This window comes from Schistocerca cancellata, chromosome 1, assembly GCF_023864275.1.
Source record: "Schistocerca cancellata isolate TAMUIC-IGC-003103 chromosome 1, iqSchCanc2.1, whole genome shotgun sequence".
Lineage (NCBI taxonomy): Eukaryota > Metazoa > Arthropoda > Insecta > Orthoptera > Acrididae > Schistocerca > Schistocerca cancellata.
Genome location: NC_064626.1, coordinates 352,909,493 through 352,927,865, shown reverse-complemented (window position 1 = coordinate 352,927,865; position 18,373 = coordinate 352,909,493). Strand labels below are relative to the sequence as shown.

The 18,373-nt window shown below is 37.7% G+C and overlaps 1 protein-coding gene across 3 annotated transcripts in view; it reads left to right on the top strand.

Annotated features, from left to right (window-relative positions):
* Positions 1-18,373, top strand: part of LOC126174014 (peroxisomal acyl-coenzyme A oxidase 3) — a 192,559-nt gene that overhangs the window by 136,919 nt on the left and 37,267 nt on the right. For all 3 annotated transcript variants that reach the window (XM_049921002.1, XM_049921003.1, XM_049921001.1), the window contains exons 4-5: positions 1,147-1,302; positions 15,650-15,797. In XM_049921002.1, the coding sequence (XP_049776959.1) occupies positions 1,147-1,302; positions 15,650-15,797 (304 nt within the window). The remainder of the gene's footprint in view (positions 1-1,146; positions 1,303-15,649; positions 15,798-18,373) is intronic.

Sequence of the window (18,373 nt, the reverse complement as noted above, 5' to 3'; positions counted from 1 at the left end):
AATAAATTACAGAAATCAGAAGGCTGTCGATTTCACTAAATACTTAGGGATGGCGATTGTGAACAACTTAAATTTGAACCATCACATATGAAATGTGGGAAGGGTGAACCAAAGATTGCATTTTATTGGCAGAACATTTAGAAAATGTGACAGATCCACTAAAGACACTGTCTACACTTTGCTTGTCTAATCTTTGTTAGTGTGCTGCTGTGCAGTATGGAATCCTTACTATGTAGGTTTGTCAGAGGAAATAAAAAAAGTTGAAAGAAAGGCAGCTCATGTTGTATTATCACAAAATAGAGGAGAGTGTAATGGATACGATGGGCGAGTTGGAGTGGCAGTCATTAAAATAAAGGCATTTTTCATTGCAGCAAGGTCTTTTCACAAAATCTCAAACAACAACGTTTTCCTCCAAATCCGAAAATATTTTGTTAATGCCTTACATAAGGGAAAATGATCATTATAATAAAATAAGAGAAATCAGAGCTTGCATGGAAATATGGAAATATTTAAGTGTTCATTTTTTCAACATACTGCTAGAAACTGAAACAGTACAGAAGTTGTGTGAAAGTGGTTCGATGAACGCCCTGTTAGGCTCTTTCTGAAGAAAAACAGTTGTTTTATTTAGGCTTGTTTGAAGGAGAGGAAGGGGGGGGGGGGGTGGAAGAGGAAAACGTAACAGAAACCCCTTCGCTCTCAGCTAGTTCATCATACAATTGCATGTTAGTAACATACTGCATACTGAGGACAGGAATGGTGACAGATTTCTGGGTACGTTTTTACATTTTCATTATATTGTATGGTTTCATTTTGTCGCAGTGATTGAGAAGGTTTGAGAGAGAGAGAGAGAGAGAGAGAGAGAGAGAGAGTTGGAAGAAGGTTCACACTAGGCAAATTTCAGGCAATTTCCATCAGATTAGTGTCCTTATCATTTGTGGCTCAAGTGGGATAAATTACAATAGTTTAGACAGATGAGCAATGAGTGGGAGATGGGGAGTTCTTTCTTCGTAAATATTAGTAATAATAAAATTGTATGACTGTACATGCAGGATTGTAATATAGTCTACAAAGTGCAAATTATGAAAGCTAGCTTCCCACAGTTTGTTTTGTGTTGTATTTATAATTGGATGATTTTTTATTTTTCAGACTCGGTCTATCATGACAATCAATGAAGCAACAGCAGCTTTAAGTACTGATTTATCTGTGAAATTTGCCGCAGGAGTTGCACTCTGCTCAAACACCATATTAACACTGGGGACTGAAAGACACCTTCATTTCTTCAAAGCAGTTTGGAATGGTGAGGTATGATTCATTTTATATGCTAATTATCTATCATATAGAAAATATTATGTGTGGAGTAATTAAAGTCAAGGTTTACTTTCAGTTGATGGATGAAATGTGGAGACATTTGTCAGTATCCTTAAAGAAGTACCTATTCAGATGTAAATGCTCACAGGCCACATAGGGAGAGTCACATTGTGTATTGTGGTTTGTAACGTTTCTCGTATGGCGTTGATGAGGCTATGAAACCTGTAGCATTATATCTGTCTGCAAGAAAAATAATTTTTGAAAGCTATCTGAGAATATTGTTGTCACTAAGTGCAGAAATTTACAGCTACAAGATTGTGCAGTGCAAATGCACAAAATTTGGCAGTAAAATGCACATGTTCGCAAATCAAAATGTGTTGTATCACAGAGGTCTTTTAATGTTCAGAATGCCAGGTGACAAATTAAATAAACTATCTCAGTATTACCAAAAATGAATCCTCTTAAATTATATTGATTTGGATTTTGATCCAAAGAGTTAGAAAGATTGAGGCTACTGGAACCGTGCACAATTTTTTGCGTTAATTGCAGTTTCGTTACTTAGTTTTTCCTTATTCAAACTAGAAAGTATTGTGCTTGGTTTCTTTACTTGAGACAAAGACCTTCATTACACATTTGTGTCCTGCACAAATGAGTAACAGTTATTTTCTTTGTTATAATACCTTTTGAAATTCAAACCCTGAACCAATATGAAAGACAAACATTCACTTTAGGACCAAAATATTGGGAAAGTTCATTTAGTAGGCACGATTTTAAATGAGAGCAAAGAAGTTTGCACAGTGTTAAAGATTTGGGTTATCAGTGAGGAACAGGGTGCTAAGAAAACTGTGTGATGTTACCACCTCTGTAAATAAATTGAGTGATAGAGAGACATAGGGAGATTTAGAGATCGAACTGCACAGCCCTTTAGATACCACTAACTCGTAGGAGGTATACTGTATGAACAGCCTCTAACAGCACTGCAATATGTAGGTGAAAAGCAATGTCAAACAAGCTCGTAATACTACAGTAAGTTATACTGACAAGACCTTGCCCACACTCAACTACATAATTTGTGTGACTTGAAATAATCACCTTACGAACACAACAATGTCACATAAGATTTGATGTTCAGCTTCTCTTACTATAAATCCCACTACAGCTCGTTACGACAACACTATGTACAAAAGGATCGACACACTAACACTTTTTGTGGTATGATAGGTTCAGTGGCAGCTACCTGGATATTAATTATGACAACACCTCTGGCTACCAGGATTCACTAAGTCTGAAAGATAAACTGCCACCAATGCTAGTATAAGTCAGAAGCAAAATATTAAATCCAAGAGTTTATAGTTAGCAGGAATGATGTATTTACCTTACCAAAAACAGCAACCTGTAGTGAAGCTTACTCTGTGTACTCTGACAACACAACTAAACACTTTCTTGACAGTGTAGGTACCAGAAATGACAGCTTTCATTTACAACTGATGAATACTTCTTATAGATCCATTGCCTCTTGTAGTTGCTCCTCTTTTAAAGCTTCAATGAATAATCGTATATACAAGCAAACATTGTGAGCGTTGTAAATTTTTATGTAAATTGGAGAATACATTCAAAAGGCAAAGATATAATTTAATATTGTTTAATTTTTTTTTTTTTTCAGTCAGCAATAACCTCTATAAGTAGCACCTTGCCACACCAATTTCCTTAACTCTATTATCATATTAAACCATGTCATCAATCTCAACCTTTCAGATTTAATTGTAATAACTTTTCATTTATAATTAACTGGTTTTCAATAAAATGTAAACTTGCTGTTCCTGTCTAAATAAAGATTAATTACCTTTCTTTTCATTGCAAGCTATTAACTGAACAATACTATTCCTTCTCTTTAATTTCTTTGAATGTTGCTTTTACCAATATTCCAGTCTTTTACTTTATTGGCCTTTAGATTTACTTTGTTATGAAAAGATAAATTCAAGATAAGAGTTTGGTTGTTTACAGGTACAAGTCAGTATTTTATTTTACGAATGCGGGTGCTCTATTCCAAACCCCAAAAAGTGGAAATTCAATAAAAAGAAGTGAAACAAAAAACCTAAATATCACTGCCACTTTTCAACTATATGAACTTAAAATAATCAAACAAAACTCAACACTTGAGGCGTTTACTTCTGCAACCTACTAATCTTTAAAACTCAAAACCCAGTCCTCAATTATATCTTTTAGAGAAAATTTGTGTGTTCTCTAATAAATGGTTCTTGATTTGTCATTTACGGGCTATCAAATTCTCAGCAAAATTCCAAGTGTTTCTCAATAAATAACTATCACATAGGACAACCATTTTTCTTAATGTAGACTACACATTCAGTGCATACAACGAGATTTCTGGAGTTTACTATGTTACGATGCTCACGCTGAAGTCATACAATAAATCCTAACCAAATATTGCTAAGCCACTATTCCTCGGTGCTTGTGTACAATTGCACAACCACAATAGTGCATTACAGTGGTACTATCCCTTAGCGTGTGCTTTAATCCTCAACCACAAAATAACCAAACGACTATATGTGAACACGTCTCTTTACGTACACCAGCCAACGGAAAATCTCCCAAAAATATTGAAATACGGTTTGCCTACAAATGCGTGGCTATTAGGCAGCACAATGCACCATTAATAGTACATAAGAGAAACTAATCTCGCACTTCAATCAATTAGAGCTTTTCCTATACCTGGCGAGTCTATACTCTGCCAAAATTGCTGAAATAATCATTTTCTTCCTAAACTGATAATCTTCTCAAAATACCTTTCTAAATGATTTAGAACTGCTTTGAAAACACTTGAGTTCTATCCCCATTGCAGACTAATTCATGTACCATATGTGTGAGCCAATCTCATCATACTCGTGAGATGATCTCTCTCGAGGCTCAGTACTCGAACAATACTTGGATACTACTATTGAGATTTTAAAAGGACAAACCAAGAACCATTCTCTGTGAACAAACATATCATGCTAATTCTCTCTTTAACAATAAATGTTTTTTCTCAGCAGTCGCCGGCAAATGTTCGTTGCGGCCAGCTGCATCGTTGTTGTTATCTTTGTCACATGCTGCTATTCAGCAATCAGCTGGGCCTAGCAGACTCGCTGACTTGACATGGCACAGCTTTTCTTGATGATCGGGTGTCACTTATTTATAACATTTTAACACAAAAATATAAGAAAACTGTATAATTAACTTAACAAACTCTTCATTCTCGTAGCACATAAAAATCGAAAATAAGTTGAGGCGATACAGACAAGTGATGCACTTTTTTCAGACTGAAGATGGTTTGATGCATTACAAGATGTAGCTGGGAATGGTATGAGGATTAGGCAGGGTATAGGGATAGATAGAGGGTAAGAAATAAGGGTTTGGTAACAAGATAACTGGTTTGTGGCTATCTGAGTAGGAGGGGACCAAGTAAAACGGTTTGTAGGTGTTGGGGCTGCAGATCAATGAGGACAAGTATTCTTGTCCCTGATTCCAGTTGCAGAAATGCCATCAATGAATCATGGCTATATGATATGATTTTTTATGTTTGTTGCCAAGCAAACAGTCCTGTAAGTTTCAGTGAACAGATTTATACAGACATATGAGGAGGCCATGCAAATGTCCATGGATTTATCTTAGTTTTGTTTGTAGATCTGCCATTTGCAGAAGAAGATACCAGTATTTGTGTTGATATTAACAAGCTTCACTGTCATTGTCTCATGCAAGAGAAGAAAGTTTATCAGTTAGTTAGATGCTTAACTTCTTGATTTCTTTCTTTTGTTTTAGATTTCTTGGTTAAGTGTGTTCTGCCCCATCCGGCCACTGAAGCCCTAACCACTCCACTGCTATGTGCTGGGTATGCCACAGTGCTGTAGAAGCACAGAGCATGTGTGCATTTTAGTCCTGAATGATTTTATTTGCCATGAATTGTCAGCACCGATTGTATAGTAAAAAACCAGTTGAATTAATTGTTGTTTTCTAATTATTTATAAGTCTCAATGCTTATTTATGAAGTTATCTTGGTGGAGCACACACTCAGAATATTTGACACTAAGGTCAACCCCAGAGTCGATGCACATGTATCTTTAAACATAACCTGCCTTATTTAACCCACTCATTTCCTCGTGGCTACTTCTGTTTGCTGTTGTTGATGGAATGATGCCAGTTCACTCTTCGTATTTCAGGCTGTCAAGAAGATTTTAAATACTATTACATATGGTCACTCATGCAATTCTTACAATATTGTGATTGATACTTTATTTTGACTGCTGAAGCCATAGCTGCAGTTGTGCAGTCATCAATAGGTGGCAGGAGGAGTGAAATGCTTATTACACCTGCAGCTGCATTTAATACTGGGGACATTCCAATGCATAGGCAGGTTATCTCACTGGTAGCAGACTTGAAATTAATAACTTTGCTCACAATAGTGAGGGGGGGGGGTCTAAAGAAGTATTTGACTATGGTAACAATTAAACACAGAATCTGTGCATAAATACAATTTCCCACATGTGATAGTTTGAAAAAATATGAAGTGGCATGATCAAATAGACTCAGTCATAGTAGAGAAGGTAGCAGGCTTCGCTTCATTGGGAGGATACGGTGAAAATGCAGTCACAAAATACTTGTACAATCCACCCCAGATTATTGCATAGCTGTGTGGTACTCAAACCAAGTAAGACTAGCAGAGGATGTTGAAGTCAGCACAAATGGTCACTGGTTTGATTGACCGTAGGAGAGCATCATCGGGATGCTGAAAAACCTGAATCAACAGGCTCTTGAAGATAGATAGTAACCATTCCACAGAAGCCTACATACAAAGTTCAGAGAGCTACTTTTTAAGTGAGAAGGGTTGCCATAGGTTCTGAAAATCAGGAAGATCAGGAAATTTCAAACCTGTCTGGGAAATATCAGGGAAATTTGAAAAAAAACTGGAAATACCTCGTTTTTGTCTCAGTAAATGAAACGGTTTATTTACTGAGACGTTTTGCATCATCACTGAACTGAGCACATGCGCAGCCTCCCTACTTGCTCATTACTACTGCATCTCCCCTTCCTACCACTCCCTTCAGCTTCCAGTCAGTGCTGCCACCACTTGTCACTGCTAGCTTAATAGCTGCGGATGACAGGCAGGGAGGTGTGAAGAGTGGTTTGTTTGGATCTGATTCTCATACAGTGGTTGCAGTGGCTGGAGACGGCAGTTGCAGGTGGATGATTTGTGTCTGAGGGATTGTGTGAATGTATACGTGCTCTTGTTTTCTGACAAAGGCTATAGTGAAAAATTTGGTTGTAGGAGTGTGATTATCTTCTCTACGTGCCTGTCTGTGGCTCAGCAATCATCTTTACAGTGAGTTGCTACTTGTCCTCATTATTCTTGATTATCTATATTAGCACAAGTTATCTGTAGCCTGGATCGATCACCGCAGTTCCAGTTCAACAACATGCTGTCTGTGACTTCTGTATAGCTAACAACACTAGTGGATTTCCGTGACAGGCCAAAATCACAGGCTATTTCTGTGGGTATTTCTAACATATTGGGCCTTCCAATCTGAAGCCTTTCGCTTCCCACTAATGTGTAGGTCCTGCCCATCAGATCTAGTTTCACTGACCTGCCCACAGGCTGAATCTGTTTGTGTGTGGTGTAATGCAGTCAATTTTTATGGTTTGTCCATGGACCCAGGAGTGCAGTGCTTCTCGACTTGTCAGAGGTGTTGCAAGGTGTGGTGTTTTAGAGACATTTTATTTATTCTAGTACATTTTGGCACTGTGAAAGTAGTTTATATATTAGAAAGTATGGACAATAAGAAGAAGAAAATTGTGGCAGTTGTTGGCAGTTTGTATGCTGTGTATTCAAATATTTTGTGAAAGAAAAATCACATAATACCTGTAAAGTAATAGATGTGATACAGTGGGTAATAACCGACAATAATGAACATTGTAGAACCAACATTTTATTGGCGGTCACCTATATTGTCGCTCTACACAACTCTTCCCTGCCTATACACTTCTTACAAGAGGCCTATTTTTTCTGATGTTATTTCTGATATCAGTGAAGATATTTTGAATCTGTTTTACGACTCCACGGAAATGCGAATTCCATCACCAAATGTGTTTTGTTTTATTGAAATAAAATAACATCAATGGTCTTAATGAAACATACCGTTTGGCTTGCTTTTTCCATCTAAAAACAGTTCATTACAAAAGATGTTGATGTTAGTACTTAAGATTTTTGCTCACGTTAGGAAACGCTGTTACAAGTTTTATTTACATATTTCCTCATTTGGTACTATTGTTTCTTTCATCGTAGCTGCAGTGACGGATTGTCAACTTACGTCTTTACTTACCCTTGAGACTTCAAAATTTGTTAAGGGAAAATATTAAAAGTTGTCTGGAAATCAGGGAAATATCAGGGAATTTCACTTGGGGATACTTGTTGTGACAACACTGGTGAGGAGCCTAGGAGTATTCTACAGGTCACTATGTATCACTCCCATTAGGTCCGTGAAGAGAAGATGTACAGTGTGCACAGAGGCTTTTAACCACTCATTCTTAAGACTCACCATACACACGTGGAACTACAAGCAGCCCAGTCAAATTCCAGTCAGAGCTAGCTGCTGGTGATAGCTGTCATGTGTACATGAGGTATGTGTGCTTTTCTGTGTGTGTGTGTGTGTGTGTGTGTGTGTGTGTGTGTGTGTGTGCGCGTGTGTTTTCTTTGCTGAAGAAGGCTTTAGCTGAAAATTATTATGTGTAACAGCCTTTTTGTTGATCATGTCTGCAACTGAGTGGGTCATCTTTACTGCAAGTAGCAATCTGATATTGTTAATAAGTTGAGAATAGGTATTATATTAAAATTTTCAGGAAAATACTTCATGTCAGCAAAACTGTTTGTAATTTTGATTAGTCAGAATAAGTTAAAAATAAAATTTTCTCGAGGAACCTCTTAGAAAAGGGGGGGAGGGGGGGTCAACTTATATTCATGGTTGTCTTATACTCGGGTAAATATCGTATTTCATATGAAAGCTTTGTCCATTCTTCTTCAATAATCCCTGTTGTTGGGGCACTTTTCTATGAGCAGCAAGCTGCACAAACATGGAAGGAAATAGCACATTTTTAATAGAAGGGTATAGCACCTCCCATTAATTGGCTAACTCATATAAAAACTGATTCCTATGAAAGACGGGAGGACAATTGCCAATCACTATAAAGATGACACATTGTAAAGACTGTTGATATTTGAGCCTGGACATTCCATTGTTTAAATACAGAAGGACGCCTTTTGTTTATCAAGGTTTCCTCGCTCATATATGCTACAGTTTATTCCCAGTTTCATTAAGCAATCAAATGTAAATATCATTAACGTTTCAAATTATTTAAAAGTAAAGGAGACAATTCACCAAGGGCAGAAGTGCTGCACCATTGATAGGCACACAAACAAACAAATGTTAACATATCTTAAAACTGAAAATATATGGCTATATATTTGTAATTGTGTAGGTAATTCAGTATAAATCAGGGTGTATACGACCCGGGAGATCCGGGAAAAAACCGGGAATTTTTTCATCCGGGAAAAACCCGGGATATTTTTAGAATTCCGGGAAATTTTCATTGTTTTAGTTTTTAGTTAAATTTTTGTAATTTTGACTGGTAAGAACCGATACTCTAACAAAGGATATTACTGTATCCCGCTACTGCAGAATAGTACTTCAACAATAAAACATAAACGAGAGAAAAAAACAAAAATAACTTAAATTGCAAAGGAAATGCGCAATATACGACGACGACACACGTTGCTCATGCAAGCGTCTGCCAATTGAAAATGTGTCAAAGGCTTAAGGAGTACTATGCAGTGCTTCATAACAACAAATTGCCTCCAATGAGCGTGAAGTCGCAACTTTTTACATTCGATTTGTTTTAGCAGTTACGCGCGGGCTCATGTGCATGCGCAGTTGAGTCACGTTTGAGTAGTAGATTCTCTCGCTTCTGGCAACAGGAATGTGGCTGTTGGCTGTGCAAGCAGTCGCAGCAAGCAGCTAGATGCTACCGGGAAAAGGGGGCGTCAAATTCATATTCTTGAGGAAAAAAAACTTGTTTCACAAAGCACCTAGCATCCAGCGCAAGTTTGCCTATCGATTATTCATATGATTTTTAAACGCTTCCCTGTTGGTTTTTGAACACATTTTAAGTTGATTTCTGAAAGAATCAAAAGTTGACTTTTGAATGCATGCATAATGTACGTGAGGCCTCTGTCAAGAGAATCCTCGTCGCATCTAGAAATAAACTTTCCGCAGACCAAAAAGGGGACGGGGCAATACGAACTGAGAGAGTAAAGCCGAACGTATGAATGCAAATCGCTGTCTGATTATGTGGTTGATTGGGTTTGCGAAAGATCAGCATCCATAGATTCAGACTACCAAAATGGAAATAAGTGACTGACAGGAATAACAGGTGAGAAAGATTACGTATTATCTTCTCAGTGTATCCAAGAAAATGAAATTTTGACGGAAAGTTTTTGGCCAGATCGCTACAATAGTAAGGACCAGTAGTACAGTCCCCAGCTAGCAGTCGCTATGTTCTGTTCTGGAAGTAACGTGTTGTACGAACATGTAACAACGCCTAACTGGAGAACAATCGTGGGATAACTAAACCTGTGATTCTGGCAGGGTTAGTGAAGTTAATCGGTGAACAAATTTTGACAGTGGCAGAAATACCTACAGAATTGGTGATGACAAGATTGTTTGTTAGAACGAGGAAGGAGAAGAAACGGGGACATCACACAAATTATGGAAGAATTTATATAAAAATTTCGTAATACTACTTTTCGATCTCATACTTGAGAACCTGGTGCGTATGAATGAAATGTGAAACTATTCCCTAACATAAAGCTTTTTGCTTGTAGTAGGCCTAATAGGGATTTGATATTGGTAATTATTGGATTATTATCTGTCGTTTTATGAAAATGACCATTTGTGCAAAAACAGTCTCGTTTATTTGGTGTGTTACAAAATTGCTGCCATATTAGAAAGGCCTATTTTGTTGTATCTAGCAGACAGTGACAAAATAGACAGCTCGAGAAACCACACCGGTCTTGGGGGTATTATTTGTATTAACAGATTTTTCAGTATTAGATAACGACATTTCGATTTTTCATGTAGCAAAACGTTTGACGAACTTTGATGATGTAATAGATTCTTTCGCAGAAAGGAAAGCACGCCATGTAAAGCTGTAGCAAGATTAGAGAGAAAAAAATGCTAGGAGCTAAGGTTTAAAGAAATGTGTAATTTCTTGCTTATCTCTTGTCAGTATTGGTTATATATATCCTATATTTAATTTTATGTCACACAAAACAGCAAGTTATTAACTAATAGGCAATAAAGAGTTCAGGTTTTCTGAAGAGTTCTTGCTCTTTCGATTACAGGTAATCCCATCCGCGCAGTCCGGAACCGCGCGACTGCTACGGTCGCAGGTTCAAATCCTGCCTCGGGCGTGGATGTGTGTGAAGTCCTTAGGTTAGTTAGGTTTAAGTAGTTCTAAGTTCTAGGGGACTGATGACCTCAGATGTTAAGTCCCATAGTGCTTAGAGCCATTTGAACCATTCGAATCCCATCCGCTATTAATTGCGAGATTTTTTTTAAAGAGGGGTAGGCTGTCAAACCGGCCGACTGGGAGCAGGAGAGGCACCACAGGGCATTTCAGTGTCCACTCTCCTGAATATAGTTTGGACGTGGGGTAGAAAAATGCTTTAGGAAGAGGCGTGGCTCTGCACTTTGGCATACTTAAGACCAAATAATATGTCTTACATTTCCTCGAATATATATGTTTTATGTTTCAGACTTTTCAGAAAGATGCGCGCTACAAGGTAAACATATTTTGAAAATTAGATTTTTTTTTTTGGTATTGACCCGGTTCGCAAATGTCGTAGATCCGGGGCTGATGCGCAGAGCAGTCTGAGCTATAGTGGGCAGTCTCCACGTGAGCCGTGTTTACATTTAGTGATCTTGCTGTTTCCCCTTCGTTTACTCTCACGTCAAATGCAAACAAAATGGATATCTGTGGCCGCGAGCTATCAAGTGAATTAAAACACACAAACATATTTACGGAAGGCTGAAATATGTCATTAGTTTCAGATTTTATTTTATTTCCGCCTTTCTGACAGTCAAGCATTAATCGCCTTGCGGAACAATGAATTTATTTTTGTCTGTTTGGCTAAAGAAATTTGGCTTTTGTTAACCTTTTCGGCAGAGGCAGTCAATGTATTTGGAATGAAACGTTTAAATCCACAGGGCTAGTTTCAACTGTTCGCTGTATTTCAAGGGCACGTTTTCATTTTCTAGCACGTACGGCATTATGCTATAATAAAGATCCAAACATGATATAATACAGTACTGGTGCTCCAAGAAAATTTACATCCCAAAAACCACACTTAAAAGCTTAATATCAGGTCGATGTCTACTTCATTGGGTATCTGGACATACGAATGTGCCCTTTAAGTATGCACTTTAAATGTGCACATTTTAATATGGTTCACGAAATTCCGATGCTCTTGCAGCATCCTCTGATGTCTTGTTTCTTTTATGATATAATGTATGATCTTTCAATGTTTTACACGTACGTAAATACGGGCTTCCTACGTCATTGTAGCTGCGGAAGTGTGCGGTGTCGCCTGTGATCTGCGCTCTCTGGCAACTGCTGAAACGAACCTATTTCTAACAGGTCGCGCGAAAATATTGCAAATATTGGTTTGAAAAGCGTTACTTTCAAAGTAAATATCCTTTTACGTAAGTTGAGTTATGTGCAAGAATGTACCAGGAATTTATTAAATCACAGAGCGTTTGACTCTCAATTAAAAATCAATTCTTTGATGACGAGCCATTTAGAAGACTTTCGAACCCTGAAGATCAGACATTTATGTCATTATTAAAAATTTTACTGGCACATTTGTGTGATATATCTTAAGGTGTAACACGCGTAAAAAAGATCAACAGTATATGCGAAAGCCTAGCTTCTCTTGCAGCTTGAGACCAATATTATATGTGAAAGCTTTGCGTTTCGTGTAGCAACACTATGTATATTAAACTATTAACTTTCCCTGTTTGTGAGTTCGTGCTACTTAACAGTGATGTTGCTGTTGGCTCACTACATCACGTGTCCTATGCTCCGAATATCCGCTGTCATCGGCTGGCGAGATCACGTGACATGAGCTACGAACGACTTACAAAAGCGCTTCGAAATCACGATTTCAGTGATTTGGAAAGTAACATGCGGTGTTTGGTGGAATTCCAATGTATGCTTTCATAATACGAAAATACGCAGCGTACAAGTTGCTGCACATCAAAGATATTTCCAAAACGTGTCTTTTTACCTGAGTTTCGTTTTCTAAAGTGCCGGGAAATTGTACGCCCGTGTATAAAACCACAACCATTCAAAGGATTGATAAGGGAAAATATACTGTCATCCGGGAGAAAGTGTATTTTTAACCAGGAAATCCGGGAAAAATCCGGGAATTTTTTTTCCTTGTCCACGTATACACCCTGTAAATGCTTGTAATTATGTATATAATTAAGTATAAATATCTGTGACTGAGCATGTAATAAAATATGCCAAACATATGTTAAAACTTGTATGTTTAACGTCTTTAAATGTATAAGCCATAAAGCCTATTCCGTTATGTTAATGGTCAATAACAAATAAAGATGAACATAAGTTATGGGGCTTGGCTAGCTTGTGGAAGGCTTTGCCTTTTTCTAGCTGTAGGAAGAATGTGCGCGCGCGCGCGCGCGCGCGCGCGCACACACACACACACACACACACACACACACACACTTCCTATGGCTAGACAAAGGAAGTACATTTCAAAAGCTGATGAAGCTCCGTACCTTTTGTTTGAGTTCCTATCAACAATGCAGTGCTTTTGCCTTTCAGTGAGTTGTCTTTCTTACTCGTAAATAATTCATAATTTTAAACCAGACCTTTCCGTACATCATTAACATTTCAGTTTTCGGCAGTGGCAGTATGTGATGTGATGTGCTGTGAATATGCCATTTCCTAACGGTAAGAAATTTATCCACATTTGAATGACAATTCCATGAAACTTGTATTAAAATGGTAGTTTCTGTGGGGCCCTGCCTACTCATCTCTTATAGAATGCCTAATGAATGCTGCTTACTCGGATGGCTATACAACAATTCGAGCAAATCACATTAATGGTTTTTATCACAGTAAAGTAGATTGACAACACTTAACTTTCGATTACAATGTCGTGTCGCAGGCTATTGGCGGCATGCAAATAATCAATGTTTTTTGCTATATAGAATGTCCATAAAAGTAATGGATATGGATCACAAGTAACAGCTCTTCTAGTGCTCTCTTCTAGACGGGCCTTGCACTGTCCAGCCAAGACTGGCAGGAGCGGCACTTTTATTCTCTTCGGCTAGAGGCTGAAGGCCGCTCCTGTTGTGGTGCGCTCCTAGTCAGCGAACTATTGGCCGACATCGTCTCACAGCCTTCTCTGCTCTTACATTCTTCATCTTCGTGCTGTCACTTGTCGTTACGCCAGAACAGTTTCTGTTTCTGGAACACACAATCATACAAAATTGAAATGTACAATGTGGAAAAAATGGAGGCATTTGAAATATTTGCTGCAGAATGATGTACAAAATTAAGAGTGGAAATTAAGTGCAAATTGAAGAGTGGGAGAAAGAAGCCTACGGAAAACTCTGAAAACAGGTGAAGGAATAAGCTAGTTAGACACTACCATGCTGTACTAGGTGTAGTCTCATTGCAGGTGGTATGTCATTGCTTTTCTCCAAACTTTTGACCATTTTACTGAGGAAACTACAGGACGGATTTTTTTGTGGGGGGGGGGGCTATTTTTTATTGCAGACACCAAAGCATTGTGCAACTTGGCATTTTTCACTTTTAAAAATCATTGCCATAGATAAAAGTAACAGTAACTGAGGGAAAACTTTCTAGTACATACATTTACTTTTAATTTAAGATGTTATTCACTGGTACATTTCTAAATGACTAGAATAATGTATAATTACATATAAATATATTCCATTGATGTGAATTACTAATTTTAGCATACAGGGAAAATTGTTCAGATTGAAAGAACAAACAGAAAATTTATGATAGTAAGAACTTAATCTATCACATCTTATAAAATTATGTAATTGGAGTACTGCAGTAAATAAAAGTTAACTTGCCTAAAAATGTGTGTGTTATGGAGGGTAACATCGCTTTCAAAGAGATAGCAGGTGAAGGTGAATTCTAAATTCCATATAGCATGAATACTTTTTAATCAGAATGGCAGCAGCAAGAATTTTTGTTCATTCTTGGAGGCAGAGTTCAGTGTATTGTCAACCAATGAATACTTTTAAGTTAACTAACACAGAGATGAAACTGATGCTAATAGTGCGTTCCCAAGATGAAAGATGATATCCATGAAATTGTTAAATGGCTGATTAAAGCAAGTGTATGTATCTGCTCCCAGACTGTAAAACATTTCTGCTAGTGAAAGTAGTTCTGGTGCATTAATATGTTCTGATTCTACGTCATCCTCCCTACAGCATTACCATGGCCATCCAAACTCCTTTTTCTCTTTCCTACTATGTTCCAACTTGACATAGCATAATTTCAGTACTGCTACAAAAACATTGCACTGTTAATGTGTGTACTCTTGACAGAGCCCACAGTTAATAGCCACTACGGGAGTTGTGATACATAGCAGAACTGGTTCTAGCAGATGACAAATACTTCATATTGTTCTTTTGAAAATTACTGAATTTGTGTAAACATACTGCTAATTAAACAAATTTTCTAGTGTTATTGTTGTTTTCCAAATGTACCTTCTGATTTCTGTAGCGAGGCAAGGAAAACGGAAGCTCGTGGACGAGCACTCGGTGATGGCTTGAATCACAGAGCCATCTGTAGCACAAAGCTAGTGAATGCATACAAAATCTAAAGAATTTTTTAAATTTTATTTCTGTGTTTACATTGCAGTTGTTTGCGTAATACTCATTCTCTCTGTCTTTGCCATGGTTTTCCATTTTGATTTGTCGTTTCTAATGAATATTGCTTCCATAAGATGGAGATTTGTGTGTGTGTGTGTGTGTACTTGCCAAAAATTATTCTTGTTACAGCCATTTACTTATTTTCTGACCTTTCTGTTTGTAATAAGAGTGTTTCTGCAATGTAACTTCTGTTAACTGTTATTGTCATCTTATCAATAACACCATACTGAAATATTAATGTTAAATAAGTAAAAAAATTTGTTTCCCTCCGTTTCTATGCTTCATTGTCTGTCCAACAGATTTTGAGCTGCCTTGCATTGACAGAGGTTGAACATGGAAGCAATACAAAGAAAATGAGGACAACTGCAACATATGATCCTTCCACTCAAGAATTTATAATTCATACCCCTGATTTTCGTGCAGCAAAGTGCTGGGCTGGAAATTTAGGTAAGAAAGAATTACCGAGCGAGGTGGCGCAGTGGTTAGACACTGGACTCGCGTTCGGGAGGACGACGGTTCAATCCCGCGTCCGGCCATCCTGATTTAGGTTTTCCATGATTTCCCTAAGTCATTCCAGGCAAATGCCGGGATGGTTCCTCTGAAAGGGCACGACCGACTTCCTTCCCTAATCCGATTAGACCGATGACCACGTTGTCTGGTCTCCTTCCCCAAACAACCAACCAACCAACCAAGAAAGAATTGCCTGATTTCTGTCTACACATTCTTCATTACTTAAGAATTCAGAATTCAATGTATCACATGAGCTAACTGGAAAGTAAACTGTTTAGGGTAAAATAAAATAGTGGAATTGTTAAAGAAAATTTTTTTTACTAAATGAACTACTTTGTATTATATTTCTGCATAATCACTATTCAGATAAGCATTTATCATAGGTCTCAGTTAATTGATAATTTCCGTTTGTGTTAAAGTCTGCTATCGGAGACACCAACCAGACTCTTATACTGCCGTAAACTTCTTTGTCACAATCAAGGCCACTTTTCCATGTCCGTAAAGTACAGTGGAAGTTACAGGGCTTCAAGTTTAGCTGGATATTCCAAAACATCTTTCTTCACCTGACAATAGTTTGCCAGGCTGAGATTGTTGTCCATAAATGTAGTAAAAATAGTTCATAAATGGTACCAGTTACTTCGGCTGGCTTGTCTTGGTTTTTATATTAAAAGCAGGTTGATTCTGGTTTATTGATGAGATTTTATGACCTCAATCACAGACTATTTTTGGTCTCTGCATTAGCACACAATTGTATTCAGAAAGCCTGTTTCTCCTGCACCGTAATGGAAAAGAGATTATAGAGAACCAGTAATCTGTTGAGTTTTCTGGTTCTTCGACAGTTTTGGATTCCAACTAGCACAGAACTTGGGGCACTATAGACTTATGCTAAATACTGAAGGAATTTGTCTGTTTTCATTAATTTTCTCAACCTAAATGTTGTTGATTACAGGGGTCAGCTATGTCATTTTGGTTTCTACACATGTTTTATGACAGATAATTGTCAACAACATAGAAGTGTTTTGCTGCAAAAATTCCTATCTCACATTTGACAGAATTTTCAGCAGTGCTCATTTTGAAGAGAGGCTGCAGGCAAACGAAAAGCAGTGTGACCTTCCTACTGCTGTAGCTCCAAGTCACTAATCTTCTGCACGAGTCTTTATAGTAACTGTTCCATTTCCTTCACTACTTCCTATATACCTGAAAATGATGATTACTCTCTGGGTAGTCCTCGTATGAGAAAATTAAAGTTTTGAAACTTTATGTTGTAAGTAATAGGGGAACAAACCTAGGTTTCAACTCTTTGTGCAGATTGAAATGCTGCACAGTTTACATTTTTTAATGTTAAATACAATGTTAATTAATCACAGAGATCGAAGTATGACACTGTTAAACCCCTCTATAAGAAGGGTGATGGGAGATTCTTCAATAACTGCTGACCTGTTTCTGTGCTGACACCATTTTCCAAAATTTTTGAGAAGGTCATGTATTCTAGAACAGTATCCCACATGAGCGACAGTAAGATCACCAGTAAAGTACAGTTTGGATCTCAGAAGAGTTGCTCAACTGAGAATGCCATTTTCACATTTAGTAACCAGATTTTACAACAAAATGGCACTGTCTGTCTAACATACAACAAGCAGAATTTGTTGTGTTTGCAGATAACACTAGTTTTATAGTCAATCAAAACATACATATAGCAACTTAAGAAATGGTAAATAAAGTTCAGAAAGGTATTATTGAGTGGTTTTCTGTGAATGGCCTAATATCAGTTTCAAAAATACAAAACATATTCTGCTCTGCACATTTAGAGATGCTACACCAATGATGTGTGTGTCACAGGATGAAGAAATCAGTGGAAACATCACAAATTTTTGGTGTCCACATTAATGAGAATTTAAATGGGAGAAAACCCTTTTTGGAACTCCTAAAACAGCTGTGTTCAGCCACATTTGCACTTCAAATCATTGGAAATTTGGGGAGAGACAAATCTGTAAGCTGACATGCTCTGCATATTTTCATTCCATAATGTCATGTGAAACAATGTTTTAGGATAATTCAGCTTTAAGAAAGAAAGTATTCATTGCTCAAAAACATTGCCATAAGAATAATATTTGGTGCTCACACATGGTCATCTTGCAGACACCTGTTTAAGGAGTTAAGCATTTTGACTACTGCTTCATGGTAAATTGTTCCTTTTGAACTGCAACAGTGGATTACTCACAACAAACTTTTTGCTGTCCACAACATCCTAATACATTGCTATGCAACTCCCAATCCCAACCCCACTGCCTTGCCTCAGGGATCATATTTCTGTGGAAGACACATGTGCAAGACCTGCCCAGCTCACCCACCCAGCACTTTATATGAAAGCAACTGTGTCACATAAAAGCCTTGCTGCAGTCATTGTTCAGCTTTTTATATTGGTATGACTACCTGCCAGCTGTCCACCAGGATGAATGACCACTGCCAAACTATGACCAAGAGCAGAGTGGACCACCCTGTGGTACAACATG